The sequence below is a fragment of the Fringilla coelebs genome, assembly GCF_963513975.1.
Source record: "Fringilla coelebs genome assembly, chromosome: 5".
NCBI classification, from domain to species: Eukaryota; Metazoa; Chordata; class Aves; order Passeriformes; family Fringillidae; genus Fringilla; species Fringilla coelebs.
Genome location: NC_140033.1, coordinates 662881 through 681944, shown reverse-complemented (window position 1 = coordinate 681944; position 19064 = coordinate 662881). Strand labels below are relative to the sequence as shown.

General features: G+C 61.6%; 1 protein-coding gene across 1 annotated transcript in view; it reads left to right on the top strand.

The window, feature by feature from the left end:
* The window catches only part of SHANK3 (SH3 and multiple ankyrin repeat domains 3), a 147771-nt gene extending 131540 nt beyond the window's left edge, over positions 1-16231 (top strand). The window contains exon 23 of the mRNA XM_084206476.1: positions 12881-16231. Coding sequence (XP_084062602.1) covers positions 12881-13427 — 547 coding nt within the window. The 3' untranslated portion in view covers positions 13428-16231. The remainder of the gene's footprint in view (positions 1-12880) is intronic.
* Positions 16232-19064: the final 2833 nt, after the last annotated feature.

Below are 19064 nucleotides of genomic sequence, written 5' to 3'. Positions count from 1 at the left end.
GACAGTGATGATCCCGTGGTGACAATGCTGAGGTGACAATGTCAAGTCCTGGGTCACCCCCTCCGTGTTCTCTCCTGGCCAAGCACCAAGGATGGGTTTTTCCCGGGCTTTTCCATTTCTGAGGATCTCCAGGTGTTGTCCCACTCAGAAGGTGACCAAGGTGGCCTGTGGCACCCCCCAGACAGGACATGGTGGCACCAACTCCACCCTGCTTCTGCTTCACCCACCCGACCCTAAAAGGATCCCAACCTTCCAAATCGGAGCCCAAATCCATAAAAAGCTTGGGAATGTTAAATCCCAGCAGGAATGGACCCAAAATTCCGAGTCTTGTCCTGCCCTTTCAGGCGTGGCCCCACAGAGCCACCATGAGCCGGTGTCACCCGGTGTCACCCATGGGTGCCGGGAGCTCTGGAGTAGGGGCAGCCCTTCCCATGGGAAAAGCTTTTCCAACCAAACCATCCCGGCCACAGCTGCTCCCAGCATGTGGTGCTGGTACAGGAGGTGACATTCCAGGTGGTGGCCTTGGGGACAAAGTGTCCTGGAGCATCCCAGGGTCACTCTGGCCTATCCCAGCAGATCCAAACTGGGAATCCTGGGAGCGGATCCAGGGGTGTCTCCCTGCCCCAGGGTGACATTCCCTGTGGAGCCGGGTGTCACCCGAGGTCCCCTCCCTCATCCCAAGCCGAGGCCGTTCGGGGATCCTCTGGAATCGAGGCTGTGCCCATCTCCAGTGACGCTGGAATTCCGGGAATTCTGGGCTTTTACAAGCCCTTTTACCAGGATCCCAGGCTGGTTTGGGATTCCCTGCTGGGAATCCTCCGGCTCCCAGCGACATCAGAACATCCCTTTCCGTGTCCCCATCCCTTCCATCCGTGTCCACCCAATCTCCCGGTTCTCCCCCGGAGCGATTTCACCGATTTCGAGGATCAGCCCTTCTCCATCCTCTCTTCCTGCCTTCCCTGCAATTCCCAGGGCTCCGTGCCCTGCTCATCCAGCCCCTGGAGCCTCCTGTTTTCCTGCACGTCCCGTCCTCGCTCCCCGCCAGAATCTGTCCCTTCCAGCCATCCCACAGAGCCCCACATTCCCAGATTTTCCCCTTTTGGGAAAGTCACGCCTTTAATCTCCCGAGTTTTGGGATGTCAAAGGCTTGAAACGTTTCCCGGGAAGCCGGTGAGGAAGGGAATTTTTAAGGATGGCAGCTGCTCTCCCGCATTGTCCGAGTTCTCCTGGGTTTTGTGTGGAATTGCTGTGAATTCAGGGAATAATGGGAGCGCGGTTAGGTAAGAGCGGCTGACCCAGTTTGGGATGCGTTCTCCAGGCTCTGGAATTATCCAGAGAAGGGAAGTGTCACCTGAATGTCCCTCAAGAGCTGCCGGGAGCCAGAGGTGGCCTGGAATCCCACAGGGATGGGGACAGGGAGGTGGCCTGGAATTCTGCAGGGATGGGGACACTGAGGTGGCCTGGAATTCCAAATGGGGATGCTGAGGGGTCCTGGAGACTCACAGAGATGGGACCCTGGAATTCTGCAGGGATGGGGACACTGAGGTGCCCTGGAGTCCCCAAAAGGACACTGAGGGTCTTGGAATTCCACAAGGAGCAGGGACACTGAGGTGACCAGGAGTTCCTCAGGGATGGGGACAGGGAGGTGGCCTGGAGTCCCCAGAGGGGACAATGAGGTGTCCTGGAATCTGGGAATGGGGACACTGAGGTGGCCTGGAGTCCCAGAGGGACAGGGACACCGATGTTCCCACACCTGATCCACCCCCCAGCCCTCCCAGCAGCTCCGGATGCGTGGGATTGGCGGAGCCGCTGGCATTCAGGAATCATCCTGGAATTCCTCCCTCCCCACATTCATCCTGAATTCCCAGCAATTCCGTGCAAGCTCAGGGAATTCCCTGCTCCAGAGCAGTGCCCAGTGCCGTTCCCTGGCCATCCCTGTGGGAATGCTCCCTGGGAACCCCGGGAAGCCCCGATGGATGGATTTTTCCCGGGCTCTAACTCCGGCTCTGTCTCCCCCCAAGCCGGGCGTCCACAGAAGGACCTTTGAGCCGAGGGACTGGGAAAGAGCCCAAGGAATTCTGACAGTGGGAACGTCAGGTCACAGTTCAGGCCACTGACGGTGACAATCCCGGGACCAGGGACACCCAGGACGGTGACAATGGCAGCGGAGCAAGGGGACAACTTCCCTTCATCCGTGGCGGCCCTGGGTGGCCAAGAGCAGCTTCCCCGTGTTTAACCCAAAACCCTGGAATTGTTGTGGCTGGAAAATCCCTCTGATCCCGCCGAGTCCGGCCATTCCCAGCGCTGCCCCGTGTCCCCAGGTGCCACATCCACACGGCTTTCCATCCCGCCGGGAACGGGGGCTCCACCCCTTCCCCGGGCGTCCCATCCCAGCGCTTCACCCACTTCTCGGGAAGGAATTTCCCCAAAAACCCAGCTTCACCTCGAGGGGATCCCCTCTTGTTCCCCGCCCCGGCTGGAATTCCTGTCCGGGATTCCTGGACAACCCCGGGATCCCGGGAAAACGGGAGCGGCGCGAGGCCGAGCGCGTTCCGCGTGTGACACCCGTGTCCCCAATAAAGCTGACGGTGACCGTGACAGGCGTGTGTGTGTCATTGGGGACACGGCCGCTCCCGGCGCTTCGCGAGCCACCTCCCGTGCCCGAGCCAGCTCCGGCTCCGGGTTCACCGCTCCAGGCGGCATTCCCGCGGAATTCCCCGCGACATTCCCGTCCCGTGTCCCTGCCCGGCCCTGCCAGGCTCCTGCCATCCGTAATCCCGACCGGATCCATCTTCCCAACCTCTGGGACTCACTGGGAGCATCCCAAACATCCCAAAAAGCCTTTGTCTTTTCCAACCGATTGATCACAGTTTAATTCCCAGGAATTTGGGATGTGGAGGATTTGTCCAGGTCATTCCCAGGTAGAGCTTTGTGTTTTCCTCTGGAATTTGTAAGGAGGCTCCAAGTCTGGAACTGTGGGAGCTTTGCCCATCCCACGGGTTTTCCCAGCTAAATCCCAGCCACAGGTTTCCAGCTTTTCCCAGAGTTTTCTTTGGGAAATCTCCAAGGCAGATTCCAGGAGAGTTCCGAGGTTTTGGGGTTCCAGAGCCAGGCCAGGGGGAGCTTTTCCAAAGGGACCTGGCTCCTGGGGACTTCCAGGGACACCCCATTGGTCCTGGTTTGGAGCTCTGGATCCAAGCCCACGGAAGCTTTGCCGAGGACTCCCAGTGATTCCCCAGGAGAATCCCAGATGTGAGTTCAGGGCTCCGGATCCGAGCTCAAGCTCAGGGAAGCTTTGCCAGCCAGTCCTGGCTGCTGGGGGCTCCCAGGAGCATCCCAGGTGTCCCAGTCTGGAGCTCCAGATCCGAGCTCAGGGAAGGTTTTCCAAGAGCTTCTGGCTCCTCAGAACTTCCAGGAGCATCCCAAATGTCCCAGTTTAGGGCTCCAGATCCCAGCTCCGTGAAGCTTTTCCAACAGCTCCTCAGAACTTCCAGGAGCATCCCAAATGTCCCAGTTTGGGGCTCCGGATCCAGATTCAGGGGAACTTTTCCAAGGGGCTCTGGCCCCTGGGGACTTCCCAGAGCATCCCAGATATCCCAGTTTGGGGCTCCAGGTGAGGCAGGGCTTTGCCAAAAGGTCCTGGTTTCCAGTGATTCCCAGGAGCATCCCAAGTGTCCCAGTTTGGAGCTCTGGATCTGAGCTCAGGGAAGGTTTTCCAAGAGCTTCTGGCTCCTCAGAACTTCCAGGAGCATCCCAAATGTCCCAGTTTGGGGCTCTGGATCCAGTTTCAGGGGAGCTTTTCCAAGGGATTCTGGCCCCTGGGACTTCCCGGAGCACCCCAGGCATCCCAGTTTGGAGCTCTGGATCCGAGGGAAACTTTTCCAAGGGTTTTTTTTGTGTCTTTGCTCACGCCTTTGTTTCTCTTTAACCCCAAAAAGGCTCCTGGGAAGCGGAACTCGAGCTTCCAAAGGGAGCGTTTCCGGTGCTGCTCTGCAATTCCATGAATTCCTTTGTATTCCCACAGATCTGAGGGAGATGGAGAAGAAACTTGAGCCCTTTGGGGTTTTAGTTCCTTTTAGGGTAAAGCTGCCTCTTTTTCTCCAACCCTAAATGAATTCCGTGTCCCGGGAGTGGTGTCACATCCCAGCAAAAGCTTGGAAAAGCAGCCCCTGTTTCCTTGTAGGCTTTGGGGCTTTCCCGGGGAAATTCCCACGGGAAGCACGGATTTGGGATGAAAATCGAGGGAATTGGCTGTGGCGAGGGAAGGAGAAGGGGGATTGGGGTCACTGAGAGAGGGAGGGTTGGAATAGAGGGGATTTGTTTGGCAGGGAGGGGTGGGGGCGAGGTGGCCACTTTGGGAGAGGAGGCGGCCGGGACTGGGGAAGAGGGGATGAGGAGTGGGAAGGAGCGGCTGGGATTGGGAAGGGGGAGCTGGGATTGAGGGGCAGGTGGCCAGGTTGGGGAAGGAAGAGACCAGGATTGGGAAGGAGGTGGCCAGGATTGGGAAGGAGTGGCCAGGATTGGGAAGGAGTGGCCAGGATTGGGGTAGGAAGTGACCAGGATTGAGGAGGAGGAGCAGGTGGCCAAGTTTGGGAAGGAGGTGGCCAGGATTGGGAAGGAGGTGGCAAAGTTTGGGAACAAAGTGGCCAGGATTGATTGGGATGGAGATTCCAGGATTGGGATGGAGGTGACCAGGACTGGGATAGAGATTCCAGGATTGGGGTAGAGATTCCAGGATTGGGATAGAGATTCCAGGATTGGAGTGAGGTGACCAGGACTGGGAATGCAGTGACCAGGGCTGGGATAGAGATTCCAGGACTGGGAATGAGGTGGCCAGGATTGGGAATGAGGTGGCCAGGACTGGGAATGAGGTGGCCAGGACTGGAGGACTGGGAATGAGGTGGCCGTGCTGCCGATGGCCACAACCCCCGTGTTCTCCGCCCTCCCTCCCACTGGGCTCCATGGATTCCCCTTCCCATGGGAAGAGGCTGCTGCAGGGGTCCCCAGGCCCAGTGGGATCCCCTGGATCCCCTCCCCTCTGGGTTTCCATGGAATTTCCCCAGGTTCTCGAGAGCTGGGGACCTTCCCCACCGGCAGAGCCTTGGGAGAGCTCAAGGGGGTTGAGCCATGGAAAACCAGGAATTCTGGGGGGCTGCACGGAGAGGACCCTTCCAGCCCTGGATCCCAGACGATCCCGAGGTGCTGCAGGATCCAGGAGGGGTTTGATGCCTACAAGGAGACAGGGTCCCTGCGCGTGTCCTGTCCCGGTGTCACCGTGTCCCCGCGTCACCGCTCCGCTGGCTTCTCCCATCCCAGCATCACCCATCACCTCATCCCAAGGAAACGGGCTTTTTGGGAAATTTGGGAAGAGTAGTGGGGCTGCCTGGAGCTCCATGGGATCAGCTCCGTGTCCTGAGGGAGCCTCCAAGGGGGAAGAGTGGGAGTGTCCCCGGCTCGGGATGTTCCCATCTGGGAACTGGGGTTTGTCACCTTTTCCTCGAGGTGGGAATCATGGGCAGAGGGGTTTTCCTTGGAGAAATCCAGAGGGATCCATTCCAGGGGGAGTTCAGGGAAGGAGGGAGCTCTGGATGTCCTGCAGGATCTCTCACGGGAAGAGATTGGCTTGGGACAGCCCCAGGGCGACGCTCGAGGAATTGGGAATTTTCCTATGGCTTCCAGCCCGGGATTCCCTTTTCCTGCTGAGATCAGAGAAGGAAAAAAGGAAATTTTAGTTACAGCATCCCTGACCCTGCCAGAGCTCCCTGCTGGAGCTTCCAGGATTGCTCCGGATTGTCCCTGCTCCGGGACAGAGCTCACGGATAAATCCCAATCCCAAAACCACTCCGGACAAATCCCAGCTGGAGCCCGAGACCCCCTTGGGTCTCCTCCCCGTCCCTGCTCCAGCCTGGGCCCCTTGGGATGTTTTTCCCAAGGGATAACCACGCATCCTTCCTAAAAATTCCCAAATCCGCATTCCCCAAATGTTCCCAGGCTCTGCTCCAATGGCAGCTCCCAACTTTTGGCATTCCCGAGGTGTCCCCGTTCCCGGCACAGCTCTGGCACTTCCTGCCTGTTCCAGCGCAGAAAGGGTTAAAACTGGGACCAATCCAGGGGTTTGGGGGCGTTTGGAGCCGCCATTCCAAACCTGGAAGCTCCTGGTCCTTATCCGGGTGGGATGGGGCTGTTCCCTCCTTCCCAACGGCACAGCCCGGGGATCCCGGGGAGCTTCCACAGGTCATTCCCTCTGGGAAGCACCGCATCCCCGGGAACATCCCACGGCCTTTGGGGGTGGCCGATGGCACCGTCACTGTCACCAGCCCCGGGGGGACATGGAAAAACTTGGGAATTTTGTGTCGGCTGCTCGGTGTTGTTTTGGCTGTGGGGCATTTTTCTCATGCATTTGTTGTTTCCTTCCTTTCCCAAATCCCTCTTTCCCATATCCCTGTCTTTCCCAAATCCCCATTCCTTCCCAAATCCTGCTCTTTCCCAAATCCCCATTCCTTCCCAAATCCCTGCATTTCCCATTTCCCTTCCTTTCCCAAATTCCTCTCTTTCCCATTTGCCCGCCTTTCCCAAATCCCCAATCCCTCCCAAATCCCTGCATTTCCCATTTCCCTGCCTTTCCCAAATCCCTGCATTTCCCATTTCCCTGCCTTTCCCAAATTCCTCTCTTTCCCAAATCCCCTATCCTTCCCAAATCCCTGCCCTTCCCAAATCCCTGCATTTCCCATTTCCCTGCCTTTCCCAAACTCCTCTCTTTCCCATTTGCCCGCCTTTCCCGAATCCCTGGTCCTCCCCAAATCCCCGCCTTTCCCGAATTCCTCTCTTTCCCAAATCCCCATTCCTTCCCAAACCTCTGCCCTTCCTAAACTCCCGCATTTCCCATTTCCCAGCCTTTCCCGAATCCCTGCCCCCGTTCCCTCTTTCCCAGCCCTCCCAGCAGCTCTGTCGCTGTCCAACCCTCCAGGCTTTGGCTGAATCCATGCAATTCCAACCGCCCCATTCCCGGCCGGCCACGCCCTCGCCCATCCCACGGGAACCATCCCGACCTGTCCCCCAATTCCCACCCCCTCCATCCCCCCATTCCCGATCCCCCCCTCTCCCCAAACCCAGCCGGGGGTCTCCACTCAGGGAACACCAAGGCCGGATCGATTCCCGCGGTTCTCCCGGCCCCGAATCCCTCGGGATCGACGTCCGGTGGCTTCTTTTCCGTGTGGCGCTTCCCGGACCGGAGCTAACATTTCTCTCATTGCCTCTTTTCCTGCTTCCATGTGCATGTCCCGCTGCTCTGTCCTAGATCCGCCTCTGGCCTCCGGAGGGTGGGCGAGTTGTGTAAGTGAGCACGTTCCCATTCCATAGCTCCATCCCACCGGGAATGTCCCATTCCTCACCTGTCTCTCCCCGTCCCCGCCGCCGCCCCGCTCCCGCCGGCATTCCCGAGGCTCCGGGAGGCGCCCGGAGGGAGCGGCCGGCGCCGGGATGAGCGCGGCCCTCGGGAGCATGGCCCTGTCCCTGTGCTGTGGTGGCGTGTCCGGCTCTTCCCGCTGGTGTTCCTGCTGAGGAAATTCCCGTCGGGATCCCGGGGGATCGGGGCCGTGGGGGGGAGAAGTGGGGGGGGGGATCCCAGAGCAGCTCAGTGCTCCGGGAAGGGTGGGAGAGACACCGGGAAGGGGAGAAAGGATCCCAGGAAAGGTGGGGGAGATTCCAAGAAAGGTGGGGGAGATTCCAAGAAAGGTGGGAGAGACCCCAGAAGGATGGAAAAGATCCCAGGAAGGGAGGGAAAGACACCAGGAAGTGGGAAAAGAGAAGGAGGCCAGGAAAGGTGGGAGAGACATCCCAGGAAGGGGGAGAGGATCCCAGGAAGGGGGGAAAGGATCCCAGGAAGGGTGGGAGAGGTCTCAAGGATGTTGGAAGAGATCCCAGATAACGTGGGAGAAACCCCAGGAAAGGTGGGAAAGGATCCCAGGAAGGGGGAAAGGACCCCAGAAAAAGTGGGAAAGAGCCCAGGAATGGTGGGAGAGATTCTGGGAAAGGTGGAGAAGACCCTGGGAAGGACACTGGGAAGGGAGGCAGAGCATCCCCATTCCAATCCCAGCAAACCATGGATGCACTGGGATCCATCCGTGGTTCCTCAGGGTGGGGGATCCCAGTCCCCCTCTGGAGCAAAAAACCCATGGAACAGAGGTGGGAGCTCCTGGGATCCTGCTCCATCCCAATCCCCGGGGAAGTCACGCAAGGCCACAGCAGGGAAACCGGGATCCAGGGATTCCCCTCCTGCCAGCAGTGATTCCAGGATATCCCAGCGGCTTCCAGAAGCTCTGGAAGGACTGCCCAGGCTGGGATGGGACAGCAGCGGGATCCTGGGAAAAGCTGTTCCCACTCCAGCTCCCTTGGGCTGGAAGGGGCCTCTCGTGGGGTTGGGAGGGCCGGAGAATTCCCCCTGGGAATTTCCCAGCGTGCATGGCCGGCTCTGTGCTCCTGGTTGTGCTTCCTCCGTGTTGTCCCCGTGTCCCGTCCTCGTGTCCCGTTCCGTGTGCGGAGCCCCGGCTCCATCCGTGTCCCGGCTCCCGGAGCCGTTCCCGGTTGATTTTTCCTTGTCCTTTTCTGCCGAGCGCTGAATTCCCGAGGCCCGGGAGAGCGGCGCCGGATCGCGACGCTCCGGGAGTGCCGGGGGCCGCGTTCCCGACGGCTGCTGGATGCCATTCCCGGGGATTTGCTCTGCTCCCGGGGGGGCGGAGGCGTGGGATGCTCCCGGCCTGCTCCGGATCTTTCCGGGAGCGCCCGGAGCGGGGCCGTTCCGGAGGCTCCTCCCGGCCAGGGGGGGCTCATCCCATCGGATCCAGCCGTGGATTCGTTCCCTCAGTCCTGGCACCGGTGTCACGGAAATTTGGGATATTTGGGGGACACTGGGGGGAAACCATCCCCTGTGTTGGCACTGGGGGCACTTGGATCGTCCTATGGATCATTCCAGGGCTTATTCCAGGATCATCCCGAGGTTCCTCCCTGGGCTCATCCCAGGGCTCATCCCGAGGTTTATCCCATAATTCTTCCCAGTGCTCTTCCGGGGCTCATCCCAGGGCTCATCCCAGTGCTCTTCCGGGGCTCATCCCAGGTCTCATCCCAGGGCTCATCCCAGGGTTTATCCCATAATTCCTCCCAGTGCTCATCCCAGGGCTTATCCCAAGATTCCTCCCAGGCTCGTGCCAAAGCTCATCCTGAGGTTCTCTCCAAGCTCATCCCAAGGCTCCTCCCAGGGTTCCTCTCCAGGCTCACCCCAAGGCTCATCCCAGGGTTCATCCCAAGGCTCCTCCCTGCGCTCATCCCACATCTCCTGGATCCAGGACAGCAGGAATTCCGTGTCCTGCTCCCACACCTGCTCCTGGATCCTTTGGGACGGCCGTGTCTCATCTGCTGGGCTGACCAGGATCAGGAAAACTTCAGGCAGGGTTTGATCCTTGCCCGGAATCCCTGCCCAGCTCCCAGTGTCCGTGCCTGGTTCCCAGTGTCCCTGTCCCGCTCCCAGAATCCCTGCCCAGCTCCCAGGAAAAGCCAGGGGAAGGGTTAGGGTGAGGACTGGGATCAGGATCAGGGTTGGGATTGGGGTCAGGTTCTGGATCAAGGTTAGGATTAGGATTGGGATCAGGATCAGGGTTGGGATTGGGGTCGGGATCAGGGTTGGGATTGAGGTCAGGATCAGGGTTAGGGTTGGGATTGAGGTCAGGATCAGGGTTAGGGTTGGGATCAGGGTCTGGATCAAGGTTAGGATTAGGATTGGGGTCAGGATCAGGGTTGGGATTGGGGTCAGGGCCTGGATCAAGGTTAGGATTAGGATTGGGATCAGGATCAGGGTTGGGATTGGGGTCAGGATCAGGGTTGGGATTGGGGTCAGGGTCTGGATCAAGGTTAGGATTAGGATTGGGGTCAGGATCAGGGTTAGGGTTGGGATCAGGTTCTGGATCAAGGTTAGGATTAGGATTGGGGTCAGGATCAGGGTTAGGGTTGGGATCAGGATCAGGGTTAGGGTTGGGATCAGGTTCTGGATCAAGGTTAGGATTAGGATTGGGATCGGGATCCAGATCAGGGTTAGGATCACCTGTGAATTGGGATCAGGATTAGGGTCAAGTTTAGGATCAGGGTTAAAGTTAGGGTCAGGTTTAGGGTTAGGACCAGGATCAAAATCAGGATCTGGGTTGAGGTTAATTTAGAGCCAAGGTTAGGGTCAGGTTTAGGTTCAGGGTTAGGATCAAGGTTAAGGTTAAGTTTAGGGTCAGATTCAGGGTTAAGATCAGGGTCAGCATCAGGGTCAGGGTTAGGATCAGGATTAGGGGCGGAGTCAAGGCTGGGATCAGGTTTGCACTTGGGATCAGGTTTAGGGTCAGGATCAGGATTGGGATTAAGATCAGGGTTAGGGTTAGGGCTTTATTTGGGATCAGCATTGGAGGAAGGTCCATCAAAAGGAAGGAAGATCCCCAGGATCTGTTGGAAGGAAGATCTCAGAGGAAGATCCATAGAAAGGCCAGGAAAAGGTCCTTGGGAATGTTGGGAAGACCTCCACTGGAATGTTGGAGAAAACCCCTCAGGAAAGCCAGAGAAGATCTGTAGGAGGTCACGGGAAGATCCATGAGGGGGTTGGGAAATGTCCATAGGAAAGTTGGGAAGATCCACTGGGAGGCTGGACGGAAGATCCCTAGGAAGACTGGGAAAACATCCACAGGAAGACTGGGAGATGATCTGGAGGAAGATCCATAGGAAGGTTGGGATCAGGTCCACCCCAAGGCTGGAGAAAGGTGGGCGTGGTCACAGCCCCTTTGTGGGAATTGTGGGAGACAATTCCAAGGGCTTGAGAGCCACCACGGAACACCGGAGCAGCCCACAGGAGCCTCACCAAGGAACAGGGATCCAAATGATCCCAGGAACGATCCAAACGATCCCAGGAGTGATCCCAGCCATCCCAGGAGTGATCCCAAATGATCCCAGGAGTGATCCCAAATGATCCAAGGAGTGATCCCAAAATCCCAGGAGTGATCCCAAATGATCCCAGGAGTGATCCCAGCCATCCCAGGAACAATCCAAATGATCCCAGAAGTGATCCAAATGATCCCAGCAGTGATCCAAATGATCCCAGCAGTGATCCCCAATGATCACAGGAACAATCCAGACGATCCCAGGAACGATCCCAGCCATGCCAGGAACAACCCCAGGAACGATCCCAGTGATCGATCCCAGGAGTGATCCCAGCCATACCAGGAACGATCCAAACGATCCCAGGAACGATCCCAGTGATCTCAGGAACAATCCAAATGAGTCCAGGAACGATCCCAGCCATGCCAGGAATGATCCAAACAATCCCAGGAATTATTCCAGCGATCATAGGAATGATCCAGGTAATCCCAGGAACAATCCCAGCCGTCCCAGGAATGATCCAAATGATCCCAGGAAGGATCCAGATAATTGCAGGAAAGATCCCAGCGATCCCAGGAACAATCCCAATAATCCCAGGACATCCAGAGTTTCCCTGTCAGAGCTTCCTGAAGGTGATTCCTTCTCTGCTGCACCAGGGAAGCAGAAAAATGGGAATTATAAGGAATGTGGCTCAAAAATGGGAATTATCGGGGACATGGCTCATCCTGCAGATCTTCAGCCACGTTCAGCTCATCCCTTTGGAGCCATGGATTTATGGGATCCTTGGAGCTCATCAGCGTTCCCAACGCCAGGAGGTGGCAATCGAGGCAGTGGTGGATCCCAGCAGTATTCTTGATTTTCCTGTTTTTCCATGTCCTGGTTTTCCAGGAGGGAGCTGAGATGGGAGGCTGAGCAGGGAAACTGAGGCACCAGGATGCGGGAAGTTTATGGGATAGTTCTGAGGACAAGTGGAGTGGCAGGGATGGGATGGGATGGGGATGGGGATGGGGATGGGCCCAAAAACCCATGGCAGGGCCACCTCCCCCTGTCCCAGGCTGCTCCAGCCTTTCCTTGGACACTGCAGGGATCCAGGGCAGCCCCAGCTGCTCTGGCAGTCCCAGCCCAGCCAGGAATTCCTCATTCCCAAGATCCCATCCATGGCTGCCCTCTGGCAGTGGGAGCCATTCCCTGGGTGCTGTCCCTGCAGGCCTTGTCCCCAGTCCCTCTGCAGCTCTCCTGGAGCCCCTGCAGGCCCTGGAATGTGCTGGAAGCTCTCCCTGGATCCTTCCCTTCTCCAGGAGAACATTCCCAGCTCTCCCAGCCTCTCCAGAGCAGAGGACTCTGATTTTCTAGGATTCATCCCGGTGTCAGATCCTTTCCCTTTCCCATTCCCTGTCCATCCCACGGGGACAATGGCAGGATGGGGACAATGCCAAGGTGACAGCGCCACTTTGAGGAGCTTTGTCCCCATCCAAGATTCCCACGGTGGCACGGCCAGGGGGTCCCACGTGTCCCAGTGCCGAGGGGACACCCAGAGCCCGGCCACCCCTGGGCTGCTCACGCCACACTGGCCACCAGGTGACCGTCACCAGGGGTGTCCAGAGGGGCCCCCCATCCCGGGAAAATGCTGGAAGGTTCCCTCTAAGCCCAGCTTTTCTCCGCTGGGTCGCTCCCATTCCACGTGGGATCAGCACGGGGCGGGGGGGACGGGGCAGGACGAGGCACGAGGGGCTTGTCCCCAGGGCTGGGGACACTTGGGGGGCGCAGAGCCGTGCCAGGAGGGCAGGACCGGCCGGGAATCCCCACCCTGGAGGCGCTGCCGGAATCTTTGGGACATCCCGCCGGGATCTCCCGCCCGAGCCGCGTCCCCACCCCGCACCGCCCCCAATCCCGCCGGATTCGTGTCCCCGTTCCCAAACCCGGCCTCACCCCTTCCCTCTCCTCTCTTTTCTCCCCCGCCTCCCCGCTCTCTCCGCAGACTTTTCAGTAGTTTAGGAGAACTCAGCACCATTTCCCAGCGCAGCTCCGGCACCACCTTCACCGTGCGGCCCGGCAGCCGCTACCCCGTCACCCGCCGCACGCCCAGCCCCGTCAAACCCGCGGCGCTGGAGCGGCCGGAGCCCCTCAGCACCGTCCGGCCCTACGGCCTGACGCCCCCCACCATCCTCAAATCCTCCAGCCTCTCCATCCCCCACGAGCCCAAGGAAGTTCGCTTCGTGGTCCGCAGCGTCAGCGCCCGCAGCCGCTCCCCGTCGCCGTCGCCGTCGCCGGGGCCGCCGCTGCACACGCTGCACCCGCCGCGGCCCTTCATGCAGAAGCCGCTGCACCTGTGGAACAAGTACGACGTGGGGGACTGGCTGGAGAGCATCAACCTGGTGGAGCACCGGGACAAGTTCGAGGACCACGAGATCGAGGGCACGCACCTGCCCGCCCTGACCAAGGAGGACTTCGTGGAGTTGGGGGTGACCCGCGTGGGGCACCGCATGAACATCGAGCGGGCGCTCAAGCAGCTGGTGGACAGCTGACCGCGTCCGGAGCCGCCGTGGGAAGGGCGGGGCGGATTTCCCAAGCCAAGAAAACCCACTCGGATTCTCCTTCTCCTTCTCCGAGCGCTGCACTGAGGGCGCGGGGCCGCCCCCCGGCTCCCGCCCGCTCCCGCCCCGGCCCCGCGCCGCCTCCGGCCCAGGAATGTTGCATGAAATTCCTCCTCGCTCCCCTTCTCCCGGAGAGTCTGGCCCGGAAATCGCTCCGTGCGCCCCGCCCGGGTGGCACCGGCGACACGCAGGGACGCGCCGCGGCGGTGGCACCTCGGGGGGGCCCGGCCTGGAGCCCCCGAGCCGCGGGCGGAGCAGGCGGGTGGCACCTGCGGGGGTGGCACCTCCCGGGGTGGCACCTGCGGGGGTGGCACCGCCACGCTCAGAGGTGGCCCGAGAGCCTGACAAGTCCCAGGTGTCCCTGCCGGGAGGTGGCCCCGAGTCCTGACACCCCCCCAGGTGTCCCCGGCAGGGTCAGAGGTGGCCCCAGGTCCTGACACCCCTCCAGGGTCAGAATTGTCCCTGCCAGGAGGTGGCCCCGGGTCCCCCCAAGATGTCCCAGCCGGGGGGGTGGCCCCGGGTCCCCCCCAAGTGTCCCTGCCAGGAGGTGGCCCCGGGTCCCCCCCAGGTGTCCCTGCCAGGAGGTGGCCCCGGGTCCCCCCCAGGTGTCCCTGCCAGGAGGTGGCCCCAGGTCCCCCCCAGGTGTCCCCGTCGGGCTCGGAGGCGGCGGCTCCAGCGGGGCCATCCCGGCGGCGCTCCCGGAGAAAGGAAGGAAGGAAAGGATGAAGGAAAGGAGGAAGAAAGGAAGGAAGAAAGGAAGGAAGGAAGGAAGGGCCGGGAAGGCTCCAGCGGCGGCCGTGCCACCCCGAGCCGTGCCAGGCCGTGCCAGAAGAGCCCCCCCGCCAGGCGGACCCCCCCGGACTCTGAGCTGCTGCCCCGGCCGGGTGAGAGGGAGCGAGGAGCGCATGGATCGAAGCATGTTTGGGAATGTCGGGAGGCTGGGGGGGACGAATCCCGCAGCAAAAAACAAAAAACAAAAAAACAAAAAAAAAACGCTTTGGCAAAGTTTAGAGGGGAGGGGGCGGGGGGTGGGAAAGGTTTGATTTCCTCTGGGCTTGGGGTCTTGTTTTTTCCAAAGGGGGGAAAAGCGTTGATGGGAAATTATTTAATCTCCGTGCATTTATCTAGAGAGCAGCTGATAAGCCCCACGAGATAACGAATTACAGGATCCTTCCCCCCCCGCCCCTCACACCCCTTCCGGCCCCCCCAAAATCCTGCTCATCCCTCGTTTTGCATCTTTTTAAGCAGCTCTATATTTGGAAAGAGAGAATATCTATATATCTATATCTCCAGAGCTATAGCCACCTGATTTTTGTTAGGATTTTCCTAAAACGATTCCTATCTCTGGACTGGAGGAGACGCTCCCGGGACGCCCGTGGCTCGTGGGAGTTTTTAAGCGACTGAATGAATGTGAAAAAGTCTTTTTAAACACACCACAAAAACCCCCAAAATTCCCCCCGAAACAGCTCCTTTCAGACGCTCTGGATTTGTAAAGATTCAGAGAAATCACAAACACACACACACACACAAAAAACAAAACAAAACAACACAAACTTGCGTTTTGGGACACACCGAGTCTTCCAGGCACACAGCAGGGAGGTCCCCGGGGGCCGTGTCCCCGATTTGGGGGTCCCGGGGCTGGCGGTGGCCGCGGGGGCGCTGCCGGGGTCGCGCCGCCCGTGCGGTGTCCCCAGCGCCACCCGCGTGTCCCCCGGGGGCGGCCAGGGCGCGCCCGGCTGGCCGGGAGGGGAGGGCTCGGTGGTCCCAAAAGCCGAGGCCCCCAGGAAGGCATTAACAAAACTCTTCTGGTGCTAAGAGGGGAGGACAGGGAGCTCCGTCCTGACCCTCAACATCTCCGAACCTTTCCGACCTTGCCAGGGAAAAGGGCCCGGAGCTCCCCCGGGGTGTCCCCAGGATGTCCCCCGCCCTACGTCGGGGCACCGGGACCTCCCCGGGATGTCCCCTGCCCTGTGTCGGGGCACCGGGACCTCCCCGGGATGTCCCCCGCCCTGTGTCGGGGCACCGGGACCTCCCCGGGATGTCCCACGCCCTGTACCGGGCACCGGGCTGTCCCCAGGAGGGTCCCCGGTGCCACCTCCTTGTCCCCCAGCCCTCATCCCCGCGGCGACACCCGCCGTTCTCCGGAAGCCACCGGGGGCGCGTGGCCTGTCCCCGTCCCCGGCTGCCATCCCGCTGTCCCAACCAGGAACGGGGAAGGGCCCGGTGGGCAACGAGCCGGGAAAAAATATCCCTGGAAAAAAAACCATCCGGGAGTGCCGGGCTCGGTGAGCCCGGACGCGTCCCGACCCCTCCCCGACCCGCGCCCGCCGGGTGTCCCTGCCCAGCTCAGGTCCTGCCCCTCGGCCGTGTCCCCGCCACGTCGCCAGTGTCCCGTCCCCACCCTCCAAACCGGCGCCCGTGTCCCCAGATCCGTCCCGCTGTGTCACCAAGTGTCACCCCCGCCCCCCAAACCCCCCGTGCCAGCCCGCCCGCGGTCACCTGCCCGCGATCCGCCCTCCCGCGCCCTCTAAACCCAGCCCCGCCCTGCGCCCGCCCGCCGGGACCCCAAAACCCATCCCACCTGCCCCCAAACCCATCCTACCTGTGCCCCAAAACCCATCCCACCTGTGCCCCAAACCCATCCCACCTGTGCCCCCAAACCCATCCCACCTGTGCCCCCCAAACCCATCCCACCTGTGCCCCCACACCCATCCCACCTGTGCCCCCCAAACCCATCCCACCTGTGCCTCAAATCCATCCCACCTGTGCCCCCAAACCCATCCTACTGTACCCCCACACCCATCCCACCTGTGCCTCAAATCCATCCCACCTGTGCCCCCCAAACCCATCCCACCTGTGCCCCAAACCCATCCTACTGTACCCCCACACCCATCCCACCTGTGCCCCCAAACCCATCCCACCTGTGCCCCCCAAACCCATCCCACCTGTGCCCCAAACCCATCCCACCTGTGCCCCCCAAACCCATCCCACCTGTGCCCCCAAACCCATCCCACCCGTGCCCCAATTCCATCCCCACCCCCCTCACCCGGGCGGTGCCACCCTCGCTCTGTGTCCCCGCTGTGTCCCGCATTCCCGGGACACTCCGGGCACAGGGACGGGCTGGCAGCTCCCACCCCAAATCCCATCCCAAATCCCATTCCACCTCCCACCCTAAACCCCATCCCAGACAATCCCGTGCCACCCTCCTGTGCCTCCCCCGCCCCTCTCCGCTCCGCGTCCCCTCTGTCCCCTCTGTCCCCTCTGTCCCCTCTGTCCCCCTGCCCCTCCGCCGCCTCCCGGTGCTGTCCCGAGCCCCGCCGCACCTCCCGGGGAGCTCCGGCCGCTCCGCATCCCGCCGGGAATGTCGCACGCGGGAATGTCGCACGCGGGAATGTCGCACGCGGGAATGTCGCATGGCGGAATGCCGCACGCGGGAATGTCGCACGTGGGAATGTCGCGTGCCGGAATGTCGCGTGCCGGAATGTCGCACGGCGGAATGTCGCATGGCGGGCGGGGCCCGTCCCGGTGCCATGGCGCGGGCTCCTTCCCCAGCTGTGGGATTGGGGAATTCCCGGGAATTCCTCTCCCCGTTCCTTCCCGGGGCCGCTCACCTGGGGGATCCCGGTGGGGACGCGCCCGTGGCTGTTTTGGCCGCGCCACCCCGCACCTGGCACCTGGCTGTCCCCGCCTTGGGGACACGGGGGTCCCCTCGGAGCCCCTCGCGAGCGCTCGGCTTGGCCACGGCCCTGCACGGCCACCGCTGGTCCCGGCTGGGCCACCCCCGTCCCCTCGGTGCTGGCCCTCGGCACGTCCTGGCACTGCCCGGCCTGGCAGACACTGCCCACCCTGCCTGGCCACCCTGCCTGGCACTGCCCACCCTGCCCGACCACCCTGCCAGACACTGACCACTCTGACCACTCTGACCACCCAGCCTGGCACTGCCCACCCTGCCTGGCACTGCCCGGCCTGGCAGACACTGACCACCCTGCTTGGCCACCCTGCCTGGCACTGCCCACCCTGCCCGACCACCCAGCCACACACTGACCACTCTGCTTGGCCGCCCACCCTGCCTGACCACCCAGCCTGGCACTGACCACCCAGCCTGGCACTGACCACCCTGCTTGGCCACCCTGCCTGACACTGACCACCCTGACCACCCTGCCCGACCCCCCAGCCTGGCACTGCCTGGCACTGCCCACCCTGCCTGACCACCCTGCCAGACACTGCCCACCCTGCCTGGCACTGACCACTCTGCTTGGCCACCCCTGCCTGGCACTGCCCGACCGCTCTGACCACCCACCCCTGCCTGCCCTCCCTGCCTGTCCCTGCCTGTCCCTGCCTGTCCCTGCCTTTCCCCTCCCTCCCCGTTCCCCGCAGCCCCCGGCAGCCCCCGGCGCTCTCGGTGTCCCCTGGGTGGCTCCGGTGTCCCGGTGCCCCCGCGCGGAGCCCCCCGGTGTCGCCTCGGGCGCGGGGGCTCCGCCGGCAGCACGGGCGCGGGTGGCAGGTGACGGTGGTGGCCTGAGCGCGGGCAGCCCGGCGCCGTCCCGCCGGGTGTCCGGGTCTCCGCCCCTTCCGCAGCTGTTTTTTGGGGCCACTCGAGACGGAGACCCCCGCCCGCGCCGCCTCTCGCCGCGAGAGGCCGAACCCGCGGAGCGCAACCGCTCCGCTCAAGCTCGCTCTGGGACCGGAGAGCTGCGCGCCTTCTCGCCATTTCGGAGGAGCCTTCCTCTCCCTCCCCTCCTCCTCCTCCTCCTCCTCCGCGCCCCCCGAGGGCGGAAATGGCGGTGCCCGCTCCGCGCCCGCGGAGCCGCGGCCGTGCCCGCCCGGCACCCCCAGCTCCCGCTGAAGCAGCTGCAGCCGTACCTGTGTTGGCGAACACTGAGTGTCACCCGCGCCGCGGGGACACCACGGCTCGTCCCAGTCAGGCCCCACGCCAGAGAAGGCGACTTCCACCCGCGCTGCCCGTCCCGGGAGCGCCCGGGGCTGCCACCAAGCTGCCCCGTGTGTCCCCGCAGCCTCCTCGTCCTGCTGTCCCCGTCCCCTGTCCTGTTTATCCCTGTCCGTTTATCCCTGTCCCCTGTGCCAGGCATCCCTGTCCCCCTGTCCCGTTATCCCTGTCCCGTTTATCCTTGTCCTCTGTCCCACTCATCCCTGTCTCCTGTCCCGTTTATCCCTGTCCCGTTTATCCTTGTCCTCTGTCCCACTCATCCCTGTCCCCTGTCCCGTTATCCCTGCCCGTTTATCCCTGTCCCCTGCGCCAGGCATCCCTGTCCCCCTGTCCCGTTTATCCCTGTCCCGTTTATCCTTGTCCTCTGTCCCACTCATCCCTGTCCCCCTGTCCCGTTTATCCCTGTCCCGTTTATCCTTGTCCTCTGTCCCACTCATCCCTGTCCCCCTGTCTCGTTTATCCCTGTCCCCAGCCCCTCTCATCCTTTGTCTCCTGTGTCACTCATCCTGTCCCCTGCCCCGCTCATCCCCATTCCCTTCATCCCCGTCCCCTTGTCCCGTTTGTCCCTGTCGCCTGCCACACTCATACTCGCATCCGTGCCACCCGTCCCTGTCCCGTTC